The sequence below is a fragment of the Ranitomeya variabilis genome, chromosome 6 (assembly GCF_051348905.1).
Source record: "Ranitomeya variabilis isolate aRanVar5 chromosome 6, aRanVar5.hap1, whole genome shotgun sequence".
NCBI classification, from domain to species: Eukaryota; Metazoa; Chordata; class Amphibia; order Anura; family Dendrobatidae; genus Ranitomeya; species Ranitomeya variabilis.
Genome location: NC_135237.1, coordinates 556016188 through 556035349, shown reverse-complemented (window position 1 = coordinate 556035349; position 19162 = coordinate 556016188). Strand labels below are relative to the sequence as shown.

At 44.7% G+C, this 19162-nt stretch overlaps 1 protein-coding gene across 1 annotated transcript in view; it reads left to right on the top strand.

Annotated features, from left to right (window-relative positions):
- The window catches only part of FAM135B (family with sequence similarity 135 member B), a 289887-nt gene that overhangs the window by 226002 nt on the left and 44723 nt on the right, over positions 1-19162 (top strand). The window contains exons 13-14 of the mRNA XM_077271274.1: positions 6996-8739; positions 9804-9964. Coding sequence (XP_077127389.1) covers positions 6996-8739; positions 9804-9964 — 1905 coding nt within the window. The remainder of the gene's footprint in view (positions 1-6995; positions 8740-9803; positions 9965-19162) is intronic.

Genomic DNA, 19162 nt, shown 5'->3' with positions numbered 1-19162 from the left:
TGGGTGAGGGGCAGTTGCAGGCAAATCTACGTCACTTGTGTCCCTCAAAAAACCAGAACCCGGCCTTGACACGCAACCAATTTCCAGTGCCCCCGGGAAAGGTTCCGCATTAAAAATATACTCATCCCCATCATCCTCCTCGTCCTCCACCTCCTCTTCGCCCGCTACCTCGTCCTGTACACTGCCCTGACCAGACAATGGCTGACTGTCATCAAGGCTTTCCTCTTCCTCTGGTGCAGACGCCTGCTCCTTTATGTGCGTCAAACTTTGCATCAGCAGACGCATTAGGGGGATGCTCATGCTTATTACGGCGTTGTCTGCACTAACCAGCCGTGTGCATTCCTCAAAACACTGAAGGACTTGACACATGTCTTGTATCTTCGACCACTGCACACCTGACAACTCCATGTCTGCCATCCTACTGCCTGCCCGTGTATGTGTATCCTCCCACAAAAACATAACAGCCCGCCTCTGTTGGCACAGTCTCTGAAGCATGTGCAGTGTTGAGTTCCACCTTGTTGCAACGTCTATGATTAGGCGATGCTGGGGAAGGTTCAAAGACCGCTGATAGGTCTGCATACGGCTGGCGTGTACAGGCGAACGTCGGATATGTGAGCAAAGTCCACGCACTTTGAGGAGCAGGTCGGAGAACCCAGGATAAGTTTTCAATAAGCACTGCACCACCAGGTTTAAGGTGTGAGCCAGGCAAGGAATGTGTTTCAGTTGGGAAAGGGAGATGGCAGCCATGAAATTCCTTCCGTTATCACTAACTACCTTGCCTGCCTCAAGATCTACTGTGCCCAGCCACGACTGCGTTTCTTGTTGCAAGAACTCGGACAGAACTTCCGCGGTGTGTCTGTTGTCGCCCAAACACTTCATAGCCAATACAGCCTGCTGACGCTTGCCAGTAGCTGGCCCATAATGGGACAACTGGTGTGCAACAGTGTCATCTGCCGATGGAGTGGTTGGCCGACTGCGGTCTGTGGAAGAGCTGTAGCTTCTGCAGGAGGACGAGGAGGAGGAGGAGGAGGGGGTGCGAACGCCTAAAGCCAACTGTTTCCTAGACCGTGGGCTAGGCACAACTGTCCCGAAATTGATGTCCCCTGTGGACCCTGCATCCACCACATTCACCCAGTGTGCCGTGATGGACACATAACGTCCCTGGCCATGCCTACTGGTCCATGCATCTGTAGTCAGGTGCACCTTTGTACTCACAGATTGCCTGAGTGCATGGACGATGCGCTGTTTAACATGCTGGTGCAGGGCTGGGATGGCTTTTCTGGAAAAAAAGTGTCGACTGGGTAGCTCGTATCGTGGTTTAGCGTACTCCATCAGGGCTTTGAAAGCTTCGCTTTCAACTAACCGGTAGGGCATCATCTCTAACGAGATTAGTCTAGCTATGTGGGCGTTAAAACCCTGTGTACGCGGAAGCGAGGATAAGTACTTCCTTTTTCTAACCAGAGTCTCATGTAGTGTGAGCTGAACTGGAGAGATGGAGATCGTGGAACTTGCGGGTGTGCCGGTGGACATGGCAGACTGAGAGACGGTTGGAGATGGTATTGTTTCCGCCGGTGCCCTAGATGCAATATTTCCGCCTACAAAACTGGTGATTCCCTGACCCTGACTGCTTTTGGCTGGCAAAGAAACCTGCACAGATACTGCCGGTGGTGCGGAAAATGGTGGCCTTACAGTGACGGAAGGGATGTTGCGTTGATGACTAGCTTCATTGGCCGAGGGTGCTACAACCTTAAGGGACGTTTGGTAGTTAGTCCAGGCTTGAAAATGCATGGTGGTTAAGTGTCTATGCATGCAACTAGTATTGAGACTTTTCAGATTCTGACCTCTGCTTAAGCTAGTAGAACATTTTTGACAGATGACTTTGTGCTGATCAATTGGATGTTGTTTAAAAAAATGCCAGACTGCACTCTTCCTAGCATCGGATCCCTTCTCAGGGATTGCAGACTGAGCTTTAACCGGATGGCAACGCTGTGCTCCAACAGGTTTTGGCTTTGACACGCGTTTTGGGCCAGATAGGGGCCCGGCAGATGGAACCTGTTGCAATGTTGATGCCTGCTGCGGCCCCTCCTCCACCTCCGCTTCTGAACTACTGCTGCCTGCACCCTGTTCCCCCAATGGCTGCCAATCGGGGTCAACAACCGGGTCATCTATTACCTCCTCTTCGAGCTCGTGTGCAACTTCGTCTGTGTCACTGTGTCAGTCTGTGGTATAGCGTTCGTGGCGGGGCAACATAGTCTCATCAGGGTCTGATTGTGGATCTGTACCCTGAGAGGGCAATGTGGTGGTCTGAGTCAAAGGAGCAGCATAGTACTCTGGCTGTGGCTGTGCATCAGTGCACTCCATGTCAGAATCTACTTGTAATGGGCATGGCCTGTTAAGTGTTTCACTTTCTAAGCCAGGGACGGTATGTGTAAAGAGCTCCATGGAGTGACCCGTTGTGTCGCCTGCTGCATCCTTCTCTCTTGTTGTAGTTTTTGCTGAGGAGGACAAGGAAGCGACTTGTCCCTGACCGTGAACATCCACAAGCGACGCGCTGCTTTTACATTTACCAGTTTCAGAAGAGGAGGCAAAAGAGCTAGAGGCTGAGTCTGCAATGTAAGCCAAAACTTGCTGTTGCTGCTCCGGCTTTAAAAGCGGTTTTCCTACTCCCAGAAAAGAGAGCGTTCGAGGCCTTGTGTAGCCTGACGACGAAACTGGCTCCACAGCTCCAGACTTAGGTGGAATATTTTTATCCCCACGACCACCTGATACTCCACTACCACTACCATCATTACCAGCTGACAATGAACGCCCACGGCCACGACCAGACTTCCTCATTGTTTTAAAAAAAATTAACCAAAGTAACTTTATTTGTTGCTGTCAAACAACTTACACGGTGAGCTATAACTTCAGTATGATTTCTATATCCCTTAACAGGTTGGTGAGACCACAAGGAAAATCAGGCACAATATTACACACTCTGTTTTCTGTGGCACAAAATCACAGAGATGACACACACGCAGGACTGTCACTCAAGCACTAATGTCAATATTATTCTCCCACCTAATTTTTTTTTTTTTTTTTTTTTCTCAGGGAGACTTTAGAAACCAAATAAGATAAAATGTTTTTTTCAGGGACAATTTAGAAACCAAATACTAATAAAAAAAATAAAATAAATAAAATAGCCTTTCTATGGCCCACAATTAGAGAGAGAGAGGTGGCACACCCAGGAGTCAAGACTGGCACACAAGCTGAAAGGGCAATATTACTCTCCCACTGTTTTTTTATGTTTTTTTTTTTTCAGGGAGACTTTAGAAACCAAATAATATTAAAAAAAGCAAAAAAATAAATAGGCTTTCTATGGCCCACAATTAGAGAGAGAGAGGTGGCACACCCAGGAGTCAAGACTGGCACACAAGCTGAAAGGGCAATATTACTCTCCCACTGTTTTTTTATGTATTTTTTTTTTCAGGGAGACTTTAGAAACCAAATAATATTAAACAAAGCAAAAAAATAAATAGGCTTTCTATGGCCCACAATTAGAGAGAGAGAGGTGGCACACCCAGGAGTCAAGACTGGCACACAAGCTGAAAGGGCAATATTACTCTCCCACTGTTTTTTTATGTATTTTTTTTTTCAGGGAGACTTTAGAAACCAAATAATATTAAAAAAAGCAAAAAAATAAATAGGCTTTCTATGGCCCACAATTAGAGAGAGAGAGGTGGCACACCCAGGAGTCAAGACTGGCACACAAGCTGAAAGGGCAATATTACTCTCCCACTGTTTTTGTATGTATTTTTTTTTTCTGGGAGACTTTAGAAACCAAATAATATTTAAAAAAGCAAAAAAATAAATAGGCTTTCTATGGCCCACAATTAGAGAGAGAGAGGTGGCACACCCAGGAGTCAAGACTGGCACACAAGCTGAAAGGGCAATATCACTCTCCCACTGTTTTTTTATGTATTTTTTTTTTCAGGGAGACTTTAGAAACCAAATAATATTAAAAAAAGCAAAAAAATAAATAGGCTTTCTATGGTCCACAATTAGAGAGAGAGAGGTGGCACACCCAGGAGTCAAGACTGGCACACAAGCTGAAAGGGCAATATTACTCTCCCACTGTTTTTTTATGTATTTTTTTTTTTTCAGGGAGACTTTAGAAACCAAATAATATTAAACAAAGCAAAAAAATAAATAGGCTTTCTATGGCCCACAATTAGAGAGAGAGAGGTGGCACACCCAGGAGTCAAGACTGGCACACAAGCTGAAAGGGCAATATTACTCTCCCACTGTTTTTTTATGTATTTTTTTTTTTCACGGAGACTTTAGAAACCCAATAATATTAAAAAAAACAAAAAAATAAATAGGCTTTGTATGGCCCACTGAATGAGAGATGGCACACACAGGAGTGGCACACAAGCCCTGACTGAGGCCAATATTTTTCTCCCACTGATTGATGTAGTGTTTTTGTGTTGAGGTAGATTTTAGAACACAAATCAAGGAAAAAAATAAATAGGCTTTCTATGGCCCACTCAGTGAGAGATGGCACACACAGGGATGGCACTGTAGCAGAAATGCCAATCTTAATCTTCCACAAAAAAAAAAAACAGGGACTGTCCTACAATTACTATCTCCCTGCAGTAATGTAAGCCAGGTATGGCAGGCAGCAATAGGAGTGGACTGATGCACAAATTAAATAAAAAGTGTGGACAAACAAAAAAGATAGCTGTGCAGAAAGGAAGGAACAAGAGGATATGTGCTTTGAAAAAAGCAGTTGGTTTGCACAGTGGCGTACACACAGCAATACAGCTATCACGGAGCCTTCTAGGGCAGCCCAATGAGCTACAGCGCTGAGGGAAAAAAAAAAAATGTAGCTTCCAGTGTCCCTGCACACCGAAGGTGGTGTTGGACAGTGGAAATCGCTACAGCACAAGCGGTTTGGTGGTTAGTGGACCCTGCCTAACGCTATCCCTGCTTCTGACGAAGCGGCAGCAACCTCTCCCTAAGCTCAGATCAGCAGCAGTAAGATGGCGGTCGGCGGGAACGCCCCTTTATAGCCCCTGTGACGCCGCAGACAGCAAGCCAATCACTGCAATGCCCTTCTCTAAGATGGTGGGGACCAGGACCTATGTCATCACGCTGCCCACACTCTGCGTTCACCTTCATTGGCTGAGAAATGGCGCTTTTCGCGTCATTGAAACGCGACTTTGGCGCGAAAGTCGCGTACCGCATGGCCGACAAGCACAGGGGTCGGATCGGGTTTCATGAGACGCCGACTTAGCCAAAAGTCGGCGACTTTTGAAAATGAACGACCCGTTTCGCTCAACCCTACCTACCATCTCTAAAGAAGACCTGCGACGTGACTATCTAACTCCAGGTCTTCCAAGGGGATGTGACACCATCATGACAGGAACTCTGTATGCTGCCATATTAGTTCTCTATCTTTACATATTCATTGACAGAATAACTATACAATATATGAAAAGGAGCATGGTACACTTGCTTTTTCATTGCTTTATACAGTTTACATGGGAAAAAATTTTTTTGAGGATATGTTCGATAGTTTTCTTGCACCATAAAGTAGCACATTTTGTTGCATATTGTTTTATGCAAAAAACTTTGAAACATTTTGCAATTTCATGCCGTGCTTTCCACTTTTTAAAAATATATAAAAATTAGCAATACCTCTACATAGCTCTTGGCCAAATGATTATGGCCAATAGCCAACATAGAGATATATAGACAAACACTTTGCATCATAACTTTCCAATTAATGAATACATTACTATACAAAAAAAATCACTAGGTACTTAGTTAAAAAATTTTGATAAGGAAATGTATAAACCATCCACCAGTGAGACAGTGACCGCATGGGACTAACCTTTCATGTTTTGGCTTACCCTAAAAGATTTGGGTTCCATCCAATGAGGTCACCTTGTTGCTGGTGGATGGATTATTCATTTTCTGATCAAAAATGTTAACTTACCTCTTATTTTTGTAAGTGTGCAGCAATAATGGAAATCGTGTATTCATTAATTGTTGGGTGCTGTAGCATAGTGTTTGTATATACAGCTCTGGCAAAAATTAAGAGATCACTGCAAAATGTTCAGTTTGTCTGATTTTTCCCTTTATAGGTATATTTTTCAGTAAAATAATAATTTTTCTTTTATTCTATAAACTTCTGACAACATGTCTTCGAATTTCCAAGCAAAAATTTGTATTTTTTTTCTGAAAAGGAGAAATGGTTGAAATAAAAAAAAAACCCCAGTGCTTTCAGACCTCAAATAATGCAAAGAAAACAAGTTCATAATCATATAGAAACAACTATATTCATGTTTTAACTCTGGACAAGTTCAGAAATCAATATTTTGTGGAATAACCATGATTTTTAATCCCAGCTTTCATGCTTTCCACCAGTCTTTCACACTGGTTCTAGAGCAAAAATGTAAGCAGTTCTTCTTTGTTTGATGGCTTGTGACTATCTGTCATCCTCTTGATTACATTCCAGAGGTTTTCAATGGGGTTCAGGTCTGGAGATTGGGCTGCCCATGACAGGGTTTTGATGTGGTGGGCTCTTAATTTTTGCCAGAGCTGTATTATATGAGTCTGTAAGATTTGAAAGTTTTAGGCATGAGCTTCTGGTAATGTTGATAACATATCATTAATTTTGCCACATCTCTCCGATTAGTTGGCCCAAATGATTCTAATAAGGAATAGGCCGCAGAGCTACACACGACGCCAAAGTTTTACTCTGCTACGTATCACTTCTTTCCTCCATGCATGATCCATCTGATCCATCCCAATGTGTAAATGATGGCAAATTTCTTGGATATGTTGTCACTTTAGGTGATGTCATAGCAATTTGCGGTGTAGCCTCAATTTTTGAAGCCTGTGGCCTCAAGGCAAATAGTCACTTTTTTAAATTATCTTACTCTAACTCTTGAATTTCATGTGTTTAAGCTTCAACCTTGTTTTTGTATTTTTACTTCGATATCTTGCAGGTGTAAAACTTGTGGAAATGGCAAATGATTCAGAAAATCTGTTAAAAAGTAATTTGAGTCCCCATTTCATTCAAACTACTACAGTTCATGAAAATGCATCTTTCGAAAAGACAAATCCATGTATTGATGATCCAGAAAGAGTTGAGATAGCTCAAGCTCCAATGCAAAGCTTTCAAGGAACGTCTGGCAACCAAGACATTATGTCCATCACAGACCTGAATGTATTCATGCAGAACACTGAGCAAGCAGCCACTGAAGACCCAACTGTTGACGATGTTGAAGGCACTGGACCCATTGAAGTCATGCCTGAGGAAATTTATCAACATGTCAGTGCCTCAACTAATCAAGGAGAGTTTTCTCTAGATGCAGACAATGGCTACCAGCCTACAGTAGAGTTGGATATGGTTCATGATAATCCAACATTTGAAAATATTGCAATGCAAGAGTTTGGTGGTGACTTTAAATCCAATGTCGGTTCAGATAACAGACGATTACATCAGGGTGCTCACATACTTTCCAAAAGCAACAGTACTGAATTAATCAGCAGGCCATTAAAAAATGCAGTTATCGCCAAGACTTTTCCTGATAGCAAGCATGATGATTTCCCATTGATATCTAGTGTAATAAAAAGGTCCTCCTCAGTCATATCAGATTCTGGAATTGAAAGCGAGCCAAGCTCCGTAGCTTGGTGTGATATCCGAACCAAAAAAATGGACTCTACTTGCGATAAGCAACTTCCTCATCACTTGTCCAGGAAGCCTGGAATGCATAGAAATTCTTTGGAAGAAGGAAAGACGGAAAGTAACACAAGTTTACCAAGTGGGATACAGGCCTCACTGACCTCCATCAATTCTTTACCATTTGAAGAAGAGGAACGAGAGGTAGAACTTTCAAAATTAACAAAATCGGTCTCCGCACCACATATTAGCAGTCCAGTGGAGTCTGTGGATGTTACTTTGTCCAAGAATGGGGTCAACGAGGATCTTCAAGAAGATCTTGCAACGAAGAGTAACAGCATTGAAAGAACTGAAAAAGATGGGTCTTTTGGACCTCTTACTTTACCTGTTGAATCATCAATGCAAGATATTGAGGTTCTAGGTTCAATTTCAAATTCCAATAGTAGTTTGGAGAATTTGTACTCAGAGGCTGATAAACTTGGCTTTGATGAAGATAACCTCTACAGTCCATCTCTTCTGTGCAATTCAAGCAACCAGGAGAATGAATGCTTCTCTGAATGCCTAAGTAAGGTTCCCGGAATACTGAACTCAACAACCTTTTCTATGGGCACCATAGTGGATGAAGATACTTTTCACAATGATACCTCCATCATGTCTCCATTGAAGGAAGCTGTAGATGAATTTCCATTTTTGCATGAGATTGAACTCACAGAAGACTCTAGTAGCGATCAGTTGCTTGATTCAGGTTCTGATCAGGATCATGAATTATGTGATATGGGTCAAAAAAGTAAAGTGAATAGGAATGTCTGCCCATCTATATCAGAGACAAGTACTGGTGGGTCAACGGTAATTGCAATGGATGGAAGACTTGAAATAGTTAATATATCAGTTTCCTGCACGGCCACTTGTTTGCCTTTTTCTTCTATACAAAAAGACTCTCCTGTGATTCCTGGGTTTTCTGCAAAGCAACTCTTGTTCCCGATAACGAGGCAACCTTTGGGATCTTTCGGGGTTATCTCTGAAGATTCTTCAGATACTGATGAAGAGGTCAATGAAAGAATGCTCAGGTGAGCTATAGAACAGCATTGCATAGGGAACATATAAAGAGTGGAGGATACCCCATATCTTCCACTAAAATTATTCCAATGTCTAGTGTTTCACCCACTGCATACCCTTTCACATTCTGTAATGTCATAGGGCTCTCTTTTTCATGATCTTAGGTTCTGGGAGGTTCTTATCAGGCAAAATCATGTCAGACAACATGTGAGATCTATTATACCTATACCTATGTGATGTTTTAAGTGGCATAACAAGGGGAAAAGTGGTCAATCATTCAGGCACACAAGTTGTCTATACATATGAAAAGCAACATGCCCCCTCCTGTCTCATCAGCACACGGACCACTTCTTTTATTGTCCTTTCAAGTGGTATATCATTCCTTTTTCCATAGTTCTTCTTACTTTTATGGTAGAAGCTGCTAGAATTTTTCAGGTTCAAGAATGTCTTCTGGACTACGTTTTCTCATTTTTTGGAGGGGTTCGACTTCCTAACCCAATGTCTTAGCATCTGCTCTTCACTAGTATGAGATATAAGTGGCTGAGGAGAAAAAAATAGCGAAAAACGGTGTCTTATCCGATAGTAATTACTAACAATGGTTTCAGGATATGCTGACCTGATCCCAGGTTGTATGGCTCCTGGAGATCCATGGGTGATTTCACCAGAAAAATATGTAAAAAATGTAAAGTTAGTGGTCTGTATCCATGCTTATAGGTGATGAAGAAATATCAAATGCCGGAGATAATGTAAAAAAAGTTTTTTTTTAGTTTTCTACACGTTTCGAAGTGTAGCCCACTTCTTCTTCAGGTATGATTTTTGTTTCCTGAAGAAGTGGACTATACTTCGAAACGCATGGAAAAATAAAAAAAATGTTTTTGACATTATCTCCGGCATTTGATGTTTCCTCATCGCCTGGCAATGCGGATACAGACCACAAACTTTCCATTTTTAGCATACTTCACTAATGTGAACAATACTAATAAAACTATAAAATTTGCTACTTAAAACTAAAATCCCGGCTGACATAAAATGATTTTGTTTCCATATGCAAGCAGTTAATGAGTGTGTTTTCTAGTTTTCATCAGGCTAAAGAAAAGTTTAGAAAACATCTGAAGTTTGAAAGCTTCCTGTATAGCGACCTCTCTGCGTTGGCTTCTGATATACCATATTTTCCTCCGGAGGAGGAACATCAGGAAGATGGCATCCACCTTGTGGTCTGTGTCCATGGACTTGATGGTAATTTATTTATGCATTTTATTTATATTTTTTTAAAACCAAGTTAGATTTTAACCCGTTACCATATGACCTATTACCTTTTTGAGCTTTTTTTTTTATTCTCCAATCAAGATCCCAAAAATGTAGATTTTTTTTTTTATTCTTCAGTTGAGACATCATTATGAGGGCTGTTTTATTTTTGTTTTGCATGATAAGAGGCAGTTTTGAACGACACCATTTATTTTACCATATACTACGTATTGATCTGTGCCCCCATTCTCTAAGACCCAAAACTTATGTTTCCATCTCTGGAGCTGTATGAGAGCTTTTGTTTGGTGGATAGGCCATTGTATTTATCAATATCATTTTGGAAACATACTTATTTTTCTTTTTTTCTCCTATTTTTCAAAATATCCAAAAAAATGTAATTCTGGCATTTTTATTTAGGTGTTGCTTTTACAGTATTCTCCATATGGGATAAATAATTTTACTTTATGAACATAAGACTTTTGTGGACACAACAATACTAAAATTGATAATTTTATTTATATATTGCTTTTCATTATTTTATTTGAATGAAAAAAGGGGATGATTGGATATTTTTGATTTATAAGAGAATGTTTAACTATTTAGCCTTTTTTAATCCCCTTAGGAGACTTGAATTTGCATGTGCTTGATTGTTTATGTAATACACAGCAAATCATTTTTAGTACATGTACGTTACATGTCAGGAAGCCCCCTATATATTGTAAAATGGCACCCTTTAGTGTGTTTCATGTGGAGTTTATCGTCCAGCTTATTAGGCTTGTTTAACATAACAAATAGATAAATAATTGGAAAAAATGATGCAGGGTTCCCTCTATTTTATGAAACCTGCAAAGGTAAAGCAGACAGCTGTGGGTTTATATTATCAGGTTTGGAAGGTCATTTGTTATTGGTCCTTTCCCAGCCTAAATAATACCAGCCTGCAACTGCCCCAGAAGGGGAGCATCACGTGAGATTTCCAGTTCTGGCTCTTCGCCTTTTCTATGTTTTAGAACAAATCACAGCTGACTTCAACACCTAGTCGCATTACCCCACCCAATTGCCACCACATCAGGTCAATAAGGGTAATAGCTGTTGGAGTTGATGTCAGCTGGGATTTGTCCAAAAACACAGCTAACGTCAAGCCCTGGTGTTAGTAATGGAGAGTTGTCTTTCAGACATTCCCTTAAACTAACCCAGTACTAAAAAGAAAAAAACACACACACAAATATACTTTATTTAAAAAAAAATACTCCCCGACTCTTTTCCGGGTTAGCTCATATATTTGAAAAAAAAAACTATGTAGGTGAGCCATAGTCCAGGGAATCCGGCATAGTCCAAAGAGTCCGATGTAGTCCAAAGAATCCGATGTAGACCTGGGAGTCCAACATTATCTAGGGAATCAGACATAGTCCATGGACTCTGACATAGTCCAGGGAATCTTACATAGTCCATGGAATCTGAAGTAGTCCAGGGAATTTGACGTAGTCCATGGACTCTGACGTAGTCCAGGGAATCTTACGTAGTACATGGAATCTGACGTAGTCCAGGGAATCTGACATATTTCGGGGAATCTGACATAGTCCAGGGAATCTGATGTAGTCCAGGGAATCTGACGTATTTCGGGGAATCTGACGAAGTCCAGAGAATCTGACGTAGTCCAGGGAATCCAACATTGTCCAGGGAATCCTACGTAGTCCATGGAATCTGACGTAGTCCATGGAATCTGACGTAGTCGAGGGAATCTGACATAGTCGAGGGAATCTGACATAGTCGAGGGAATCTGACATAGTCGAGGGAATCTGACATAGTCCAGGGAATCTGACATAGTCCAGGGAATCTGACATAGTCCAGGGAATCTGACATAGTCCAGGGAATCTGACATAGTCCAGGGAATCTGACATAGTCCAGGGAATCTGACGTAGTCCAGGGAATCCAACATTGTCCAGGGAATCCATCATTGTCCAGGGAATCCCACGTAGTCCATGGAATCTGACGTAGTGCAGGAAATCTGATGTAGTCGAGGGAATCTGATGTAGTCCAGGGAATCTGACGTAGTCCAGGGAATCTGACGTAGTCCAGGGAATCTGACGTAGTCCAGGGAATCTGACGTAGTCCAGGGAATCCAACATTGTCCAGGGAATCCCACGTAGTCCATGGAATCTGACGTAGTGCAGGAAATCTGATGTAGTCGAGGGAATCTGATGTAGTCCAGGGAATCTGACGTAGTCCAGGGAATCTGATGTAGTCCAGAAAATCTGACGTAGTCCAGGGAATCCAACATTGTCCAGGGAATCCTACATAGTCCATGGAATCTGACGTAGTTCAGGGAATCTGATGTAGTCGAGGGAATCTGATGTAGTCAGTAGCGTAGCTACTGGGGGGGCAGAGGGGGCCATCGCCCCGGGCCCTTACACATGAAGGGGCCCACTGGGAGCCAGGGCAGGGCCACTTCTGTGAGGAGGCAGAACACTGCATAGGAGCAGAGCAGTATAATGTCTGCTCCGTCTGATGGAGACTCTGCAAGCTGGCTATTAGCACAGTGGCCGGCTGCAGTCTCCCCCCTGCAGTGAATGGTTTCGCCCGTCTGACCTGATCCTGAAGCTTTTCCTGGCTGCAGTGCTTTTTCACTCTGTGCACGCTGGGATTGGCTCAGGCATGCTGGGTCCTAGTGCACTGCCCACCCTGCATTTCACCTAGACACTTCCTGGTCCTGCCTGCAAACGTTATCAGTAAGTGCTGGGGATGGAACTTATTAGGTTTATTAAATTCAGGTATGTCACTATGAGACCGTTGGGGTATTGTGGGGGCTAAAAGTGAGTGAGGGGGGACAGGGTACTGAGGGGTGAATGTGAGACCATGGGGGTGTTGTGGGGGCTGAAGGTGGGTGAGGTGGGACAGGGCACTGAGGGGTGGATGTGAGATGATGGGAGTATTGGGGCAGAAGTGGGGGAGGGGGACAGGGCACTGGGGGCTGAATATTATAATGTTTAGTTATGATATTATATGTACTCCATTGTGTAATATTTGCTGTGTGGGGAGGCTGGAGATGGGGGGGGGGGGGGTTAGGGGGCTTTTGATGCGTACCACCTGGGCCTTTTATGAGTATTAGTATAAGGAGCCCCCATATAGTAACCAAGAGCAGCATCACATTTACAGCACCACTCCAGCATTATTATTTATTTCACTACTGGAGCGGTGCTGACAATCCCCGTCCCCTGCTCTCTGTCTGATACTCACCTTCTGGCGTTTTCATCTGTTTTAGTCTCCGCTCAGCTCTGTCTCCTGCGGTTTGTGTCCTGTCCGAGGCTCCAGTGTATCATGCAGCAGCGCAGAGGTCACTAATCAATGTGAGTCTATGGGAGCCTCGTTCTGGCCTCTTTCTCACTCTCAGGCTGTGTGCACACGGTGCGGATTGGCCGCTGCGGATTTGCAGCAGTTTTCCATCTGGTTTATGGTGCCATGTAAACCTATGGAAGACCAAATCCGCAGTGCACATGGTGCGGAAAATACCAAGCGGAAACGCTGCGTTGTATTTTCCGCAGCATGTCAATTCTTTTTGCGGATTCCGCAGCGTTTTACACCTGCTCCTGTATAGGATTCCGCAGGTGGTAAAACGCAGGTGAAATCTGCACAAAATCACAGGAAATCCGCGGTAAATCCACACACGAATCCGCAACAAGTGCACATAGCCTCATAGTCTTACATTGAGCGCTTGTGACATAGCTTCTAACTTCTGGCCTGTCAGAAGCTGCGCTCACAAGTTTGAGCAGCGGCACTGCAGCAGTGCCACAAAATAGTGAATACGCCGGAGGATGAGTAAATGACCGGGGCATCCAAATCATGACAGGGAGCTGTGACTCCATCATACTGTGTATAAGGGAGCTGCAGGCTCATCATACTGTGTATATGGGACCTGCGGGCCCATCATACTGTGTATACGGGAGCTGCCGGCCCATCATACTGTGTATAAGGGAGCTGCGGGCTCATCATACTGTGTATACGGGAGCTACCGGCCCATCATACTGTCTATAAGGGAGCTGTGGGGACATCATACTGTGTATAAGGGAGCTGCGGGTCCATCATACTGTGTATAAGGGAGCTGCGGGTCCATCATACTGTATATAAGGGAGCTGCGGGCCAATCATACTGTGTATAAGGGAGCTGCAGGCCCATCATACTGTGTATACGGGAGCTGCCGGCCCATCATACTGTGTATAAGGGAGCTGCGGGCTCATCATACTGTGTATACGGGAGCTACCGGCCCATCATACTGTCTATAAGGGAGCTGCGGGCCCATCATACTGTGTATAAGGGAGCTGTGAGTCCATCATACTGTGTATAAGGGAGCTGTGGGGACATCATACTGTGTATAAGGGAGCTGCGGGTCCATCATACTGTGTATAAGGGAGCTGCGGGCCAATCATACTGTGTATAAGGGAGCTGCAGGCCCATCATACTGTGTATAAGGGAGCTGCGGGCCCATCATACTGTGTATAAGGGAGCTGCGGGCCCATCATACTGTGTATAAGGGAGCTGCAGGCCAATCTTACTATGTATAAGGGAGCTGCGGGCCCATCATACTGTGTATAAGGGAGCTGCAGGCCCATCATACTGTGTATAAGGGAGCTGCGGGTCCATCATACTGTGTATAAGGGAGCTGCGGGACCATCATACTGTGTATAAAGGAGCTGCAGGCCCATCATATTGTGTATAAGGGAGCTGAGGGTCCATCATACTGTGTATAAGGGAGCTGCGAGCTCATCATACTGTGTATAAGGGAGCTGCGGGTCCATCATACTGTGTATAAGGGAGCTGCGGGTCAATCATACTGTGTATAAGGGAGCTGCGGACCCATCATACTGTGTATAAGGGAGCTGCGGGCCCATCATGCTGTGTATAAGGGAGCTGCGGGCCCATCATGCTGTGTATAAGGGAGCTGCGGGCCCATCATGCTGTGTATAAGGGAGCTGCGGGTCCATCATACTGTGTATAAGGGAGCTGCGGGTCCATCATACTGTGTATAAGGGAGCTGCGGGCCCATCATACTGTGTATAAGGGAGCTGCGGGCCCATCATACTGTGTATAAGGGAGCTGCGGGCCCATCATACTGTGTATAAGGGAGCTGCGGGTCCATCATACTGTATATAAGGGAGCTGCGGGCCCATCATACTGTATATATAAGGGAGCTGCGGGCCCATCATACTGTGTATAAGGGAGCTGCGGGCTCATCATACTGTGTATAAGGGAGCTGCGGGCTCATCATACTGTGTATAAGGGAGCTGCAGGCCCATCATACTGTGTATAAGGGAGCTGCGGGTCCATCATACTGTGTATAAGGGAGCTGCGGGACCATCATACTGTGTATAAAGGAGCTGCAGGCCCATCATATTGTGTATAAGGGAGCTGAGGGTCCATCATACTGTGTATAAGGGAGCTGCGAGCTCATCATACTGTGTATAAGGGAGCTGCGGGTCCATCATACTGTGTATAAGGGAGCTGCGGGTCAATCATACTGTGTATAAGGGAGCTGCGGACCCATCATACTGTGTATAAGGGAGCTGCGGGCCCATCATGCTGTGTATAAGGGAGCTGCGGGCCCATCATGCTGTGTATAAGGGAGCTGCGGGCCCATCATGCTGTGTATAAGGGAGCTGCGGGTCCATCATACTGTGTATAAGGGAGCTGCGGGTCCATCATACTGTGTATAAGGGAGCTGCGGGCCCATCATACTGTGTATAAGGGAGCTGCGGGCCCATCATACTGTGTATAAGGGAGCTGCGGGCCCATCATACTGTGTATAAGGGAGCTGCGGGTCCATCATACTGTATATAAGGGAGCTGCGGGCCCATCATACTGTATATATAAGGGAGCTGCGGGCCCATCATACTGTGTATAAGGGAGCTGCGGGCTCATCATACTGTGTATAAGGGAGCTGCGGGCTCATCATACTGTGTATAAGGGAGCTGCGGGTCCATCATACTGTGTATAAGGGAGCTGGGGGCCCATCATACTGCGTATAAGGGAGCTGGGGGCCCATCATACTGTGTATAAGGGAGCTGCGAGCCCATCATACTGTGTATAAGGGAGCTGCGGGCTCATCATACTGTGTATAAGGGAGCTGTGGGCCCATCATACTGTTTATAAGGGAGCTGCGGGTCCATCATACTGTGTATAAGGGAGCTGCGGGCTCATCATACTGTATATAAGGGAGCTGCGGGCCCATCATACTGTGTATAAGGAAGCTGTGGGCCCATCATACTGTGTACAGGGGAACTGTGGGTGACATCATACTGTGTATAAGGGAGCTGCGAGCCCATCATACTGTGTATAAGGAAGCTGTGGGCCCATCATACTGTGTATAAGGAAGCTGTGGGCCCATCATACTGTGTATAAGGAAGCTGTGGGCCCATCATACTGTGTTCAGGGGAACTGTGGGGGACATCATACTGTTTGATGGGAGCTGCAGACCCATCATACTGTGTATAGGGAACTGTGAAGGCATATTGTGCATATGGGAGCTGTTGGCCCATTACACTGTATATAGGGGAGCTCTGGGGGGCATTATACTTTCTATAGTGGAGTATTGGGCTCATACTTTCTATAGGGGAGCAGTGGTATCATACTGTGTAGAGGGGAGCAGTGGGAACATCATACTGTGTAAAGGGGAGTTATAGAATCACCATACTGTGTATAATGGAGCAGTACATGAGGGAACTTAGGGGACATTAGTAAATGTAAAGTGGGCACTTAAGCATCATTGTTATAGGGGCACTCAGAGTATTGTGACCATCAAAGTTGCATATTGTCACAATATGGTGGTAAAGTCAATGTTCGTTTTTGTATATAGATTTATTTTCAATAACAGTGCGGTCATATTCTGAGGTTCCCCTATATTCACAATTAGAGTGCGCAACCGTAGCTGTAATCAGGGTTAACTGGTTAGGGGCCCACTCAGATGTTTCGCCCCCCTAAGTTGAAACCCTAGCTACGCCTCTGGATGTAGTCCAGGGAATCTGACGTAGTCCAGGGAATCTGACGTAGTCCAGGGAATCTGACGTAGTCCAGGGAATCTGACGTAAACCAGGGAATCCAACATTGTCCAGGGAATCCTACGTAGTCCATGAAATCTGACGTAGTCTAGGGAATCTGACGTAGTCCAGGGAATCCAATGTAGTCCAGGGAATCTTGCATAGTCCATGAAATCTGACGTAGTCCAGGGAATCTGATGTAGTCCGGCGAATCCAACATAGTCCAGGGAATCTGAAGTGGTCCAGGGAATCTGAAGTGGTCCAAGGAAATCCAACATTGTCCAGGGAATGCTACATAGTCCATGGAGTCTGAAGTAATCCAGGGAATCTGACGTAGTCCAGGGAATACAACATAGTCCAAGGAATCTGAAATGGTCCAGGGAATCTGAAGTGGTCCAGGGAATCTGACATAGTCCAGGGAATCCGATATAGTCCAGGGAATCTGAAGTAGTCCATGGAATCCAGCATTGTCCAGGGAATTCTACCTAGTCCATGGAATCTGACGAAGTCCAGAGAATCCGACATAGTCCAGGGAATCGGGCATAGTACAGGGAATCCTACATAGTCCATGGAATCTAACGTAGTCCAGGGAATCTGAAGTAGTCCAGGGTATCCAAAGTTGTCCAGGGAATCCTACGTAGTCCATGGAATCTGATGTAGTCCAGGGAATCTGATGCAGTCCAGGGAATCCGACATAGTCCAGGGAATCTGAAGTGGTCCAGAGAATCTGTAGTGGTCCAAGGAATCTAATGTAGTCCAGGTAATCCGATATAGTCCAGGGAATCCAAAGTAGTCCAGGGAATCCAGTGTTGTTCAGGAAATCCTAGCTAGTCCATGGAATCTGACGAAGTCCAGAGAATCCGACATAGTCCAGGGAATCGGACGTAGTACAGAGAATCCTACATATTCCATGGAATCTGACGTAGTCCAGGGAATCCGACATAGTCTAGGGAATCTGAAGTAGTCCAGGGAATCCAACATAGTCCAGGGAATCCAACGTAGTCCAGGGAATCCGACATAGTCCAGGGAATCCGACGTAGTACAGGGAATCTGACATAGTACAGGGAATCTGATGTAGACCCGGGAATCCGACATAGTCCAGGGAATCTGACATAGTCCAGGGAATCTGACGTAGACCAGAGAATCTGTTGTAGTCCAGGGAATCCGACATAGTCCAGGGAACCTGACGTAGTACAGGGAATCCGACGTAGTCCAGGGAATCTGAAGTGGTCCAGAGAATCTGTAGTGGTCCAAGGAATCTAATGTAGTCCAGGTAATCCGATATAGTCCAGGGAATCCAAAGTAGTCCAGGGAATCCAGTGTTGTTCAGGAAATCCTAGCTAGTCCATGGAATCTGACGAAGTCCAGAGAATCCGACATAGTCCAGGGAATCGGACGTAGTACAGAGAATCCTACATATTCCATGGAATCTGACGTAGTCCAGGGAATCCGACATAGTCTAGGGAATCTGAAGTAGTCCAGGGAATCCAACATAGTCCAGGGAATCCAACGTAGTCCAGGGAATCCGACATAGTCCAGGGAATCCGACGTAGTACAGGGAATCTGACATAGTACAGGGAATCTGATGTAGACCCGGGAATCCGACATAGTCCAGGGAATCTGACGTAGTCCAGGGAATCTGACGTAGACCAGAGAATCTGTTGTAGTCCAGGGAATCCGACATAGTCCAGGGAACCTGACGTAGTACAGGGAATCCGACGTAGTCCACAAATTGAAACCTGAAAAACATCAAAAGAGAGAAGATCTGATTGGCTGATTGCTTGTACTATAAATAGCAATGCATTAGCACTGCTTTGTATAATGAAGATCACGATCTCCTGTGAGCGCCACCTATAGGTTGGCTTTCACAGGACTATCATCATGACAAACACAAGGGTCTTCAACAGACCCTTATTTGTCATGGCAGCTCATTAGCGCTTCGCGATCATAACACGTTAATACGCGAGCCCGCATCAAAGTCAAGGACGTGACATATGAAGTAAATGCATGCCATAGGTTGTTTAGGGGTTAAAAGAAATCTGACAGCAGGTTTGTGCTATTTAATATGAGAGCCGCATAATGTAGGCACAGAGACCCTGATTCCAGCGATGTGTCACTTGCTTAGCTGCTTGCTATTGTTTGAATATAATCAGTGTTTTTTCAG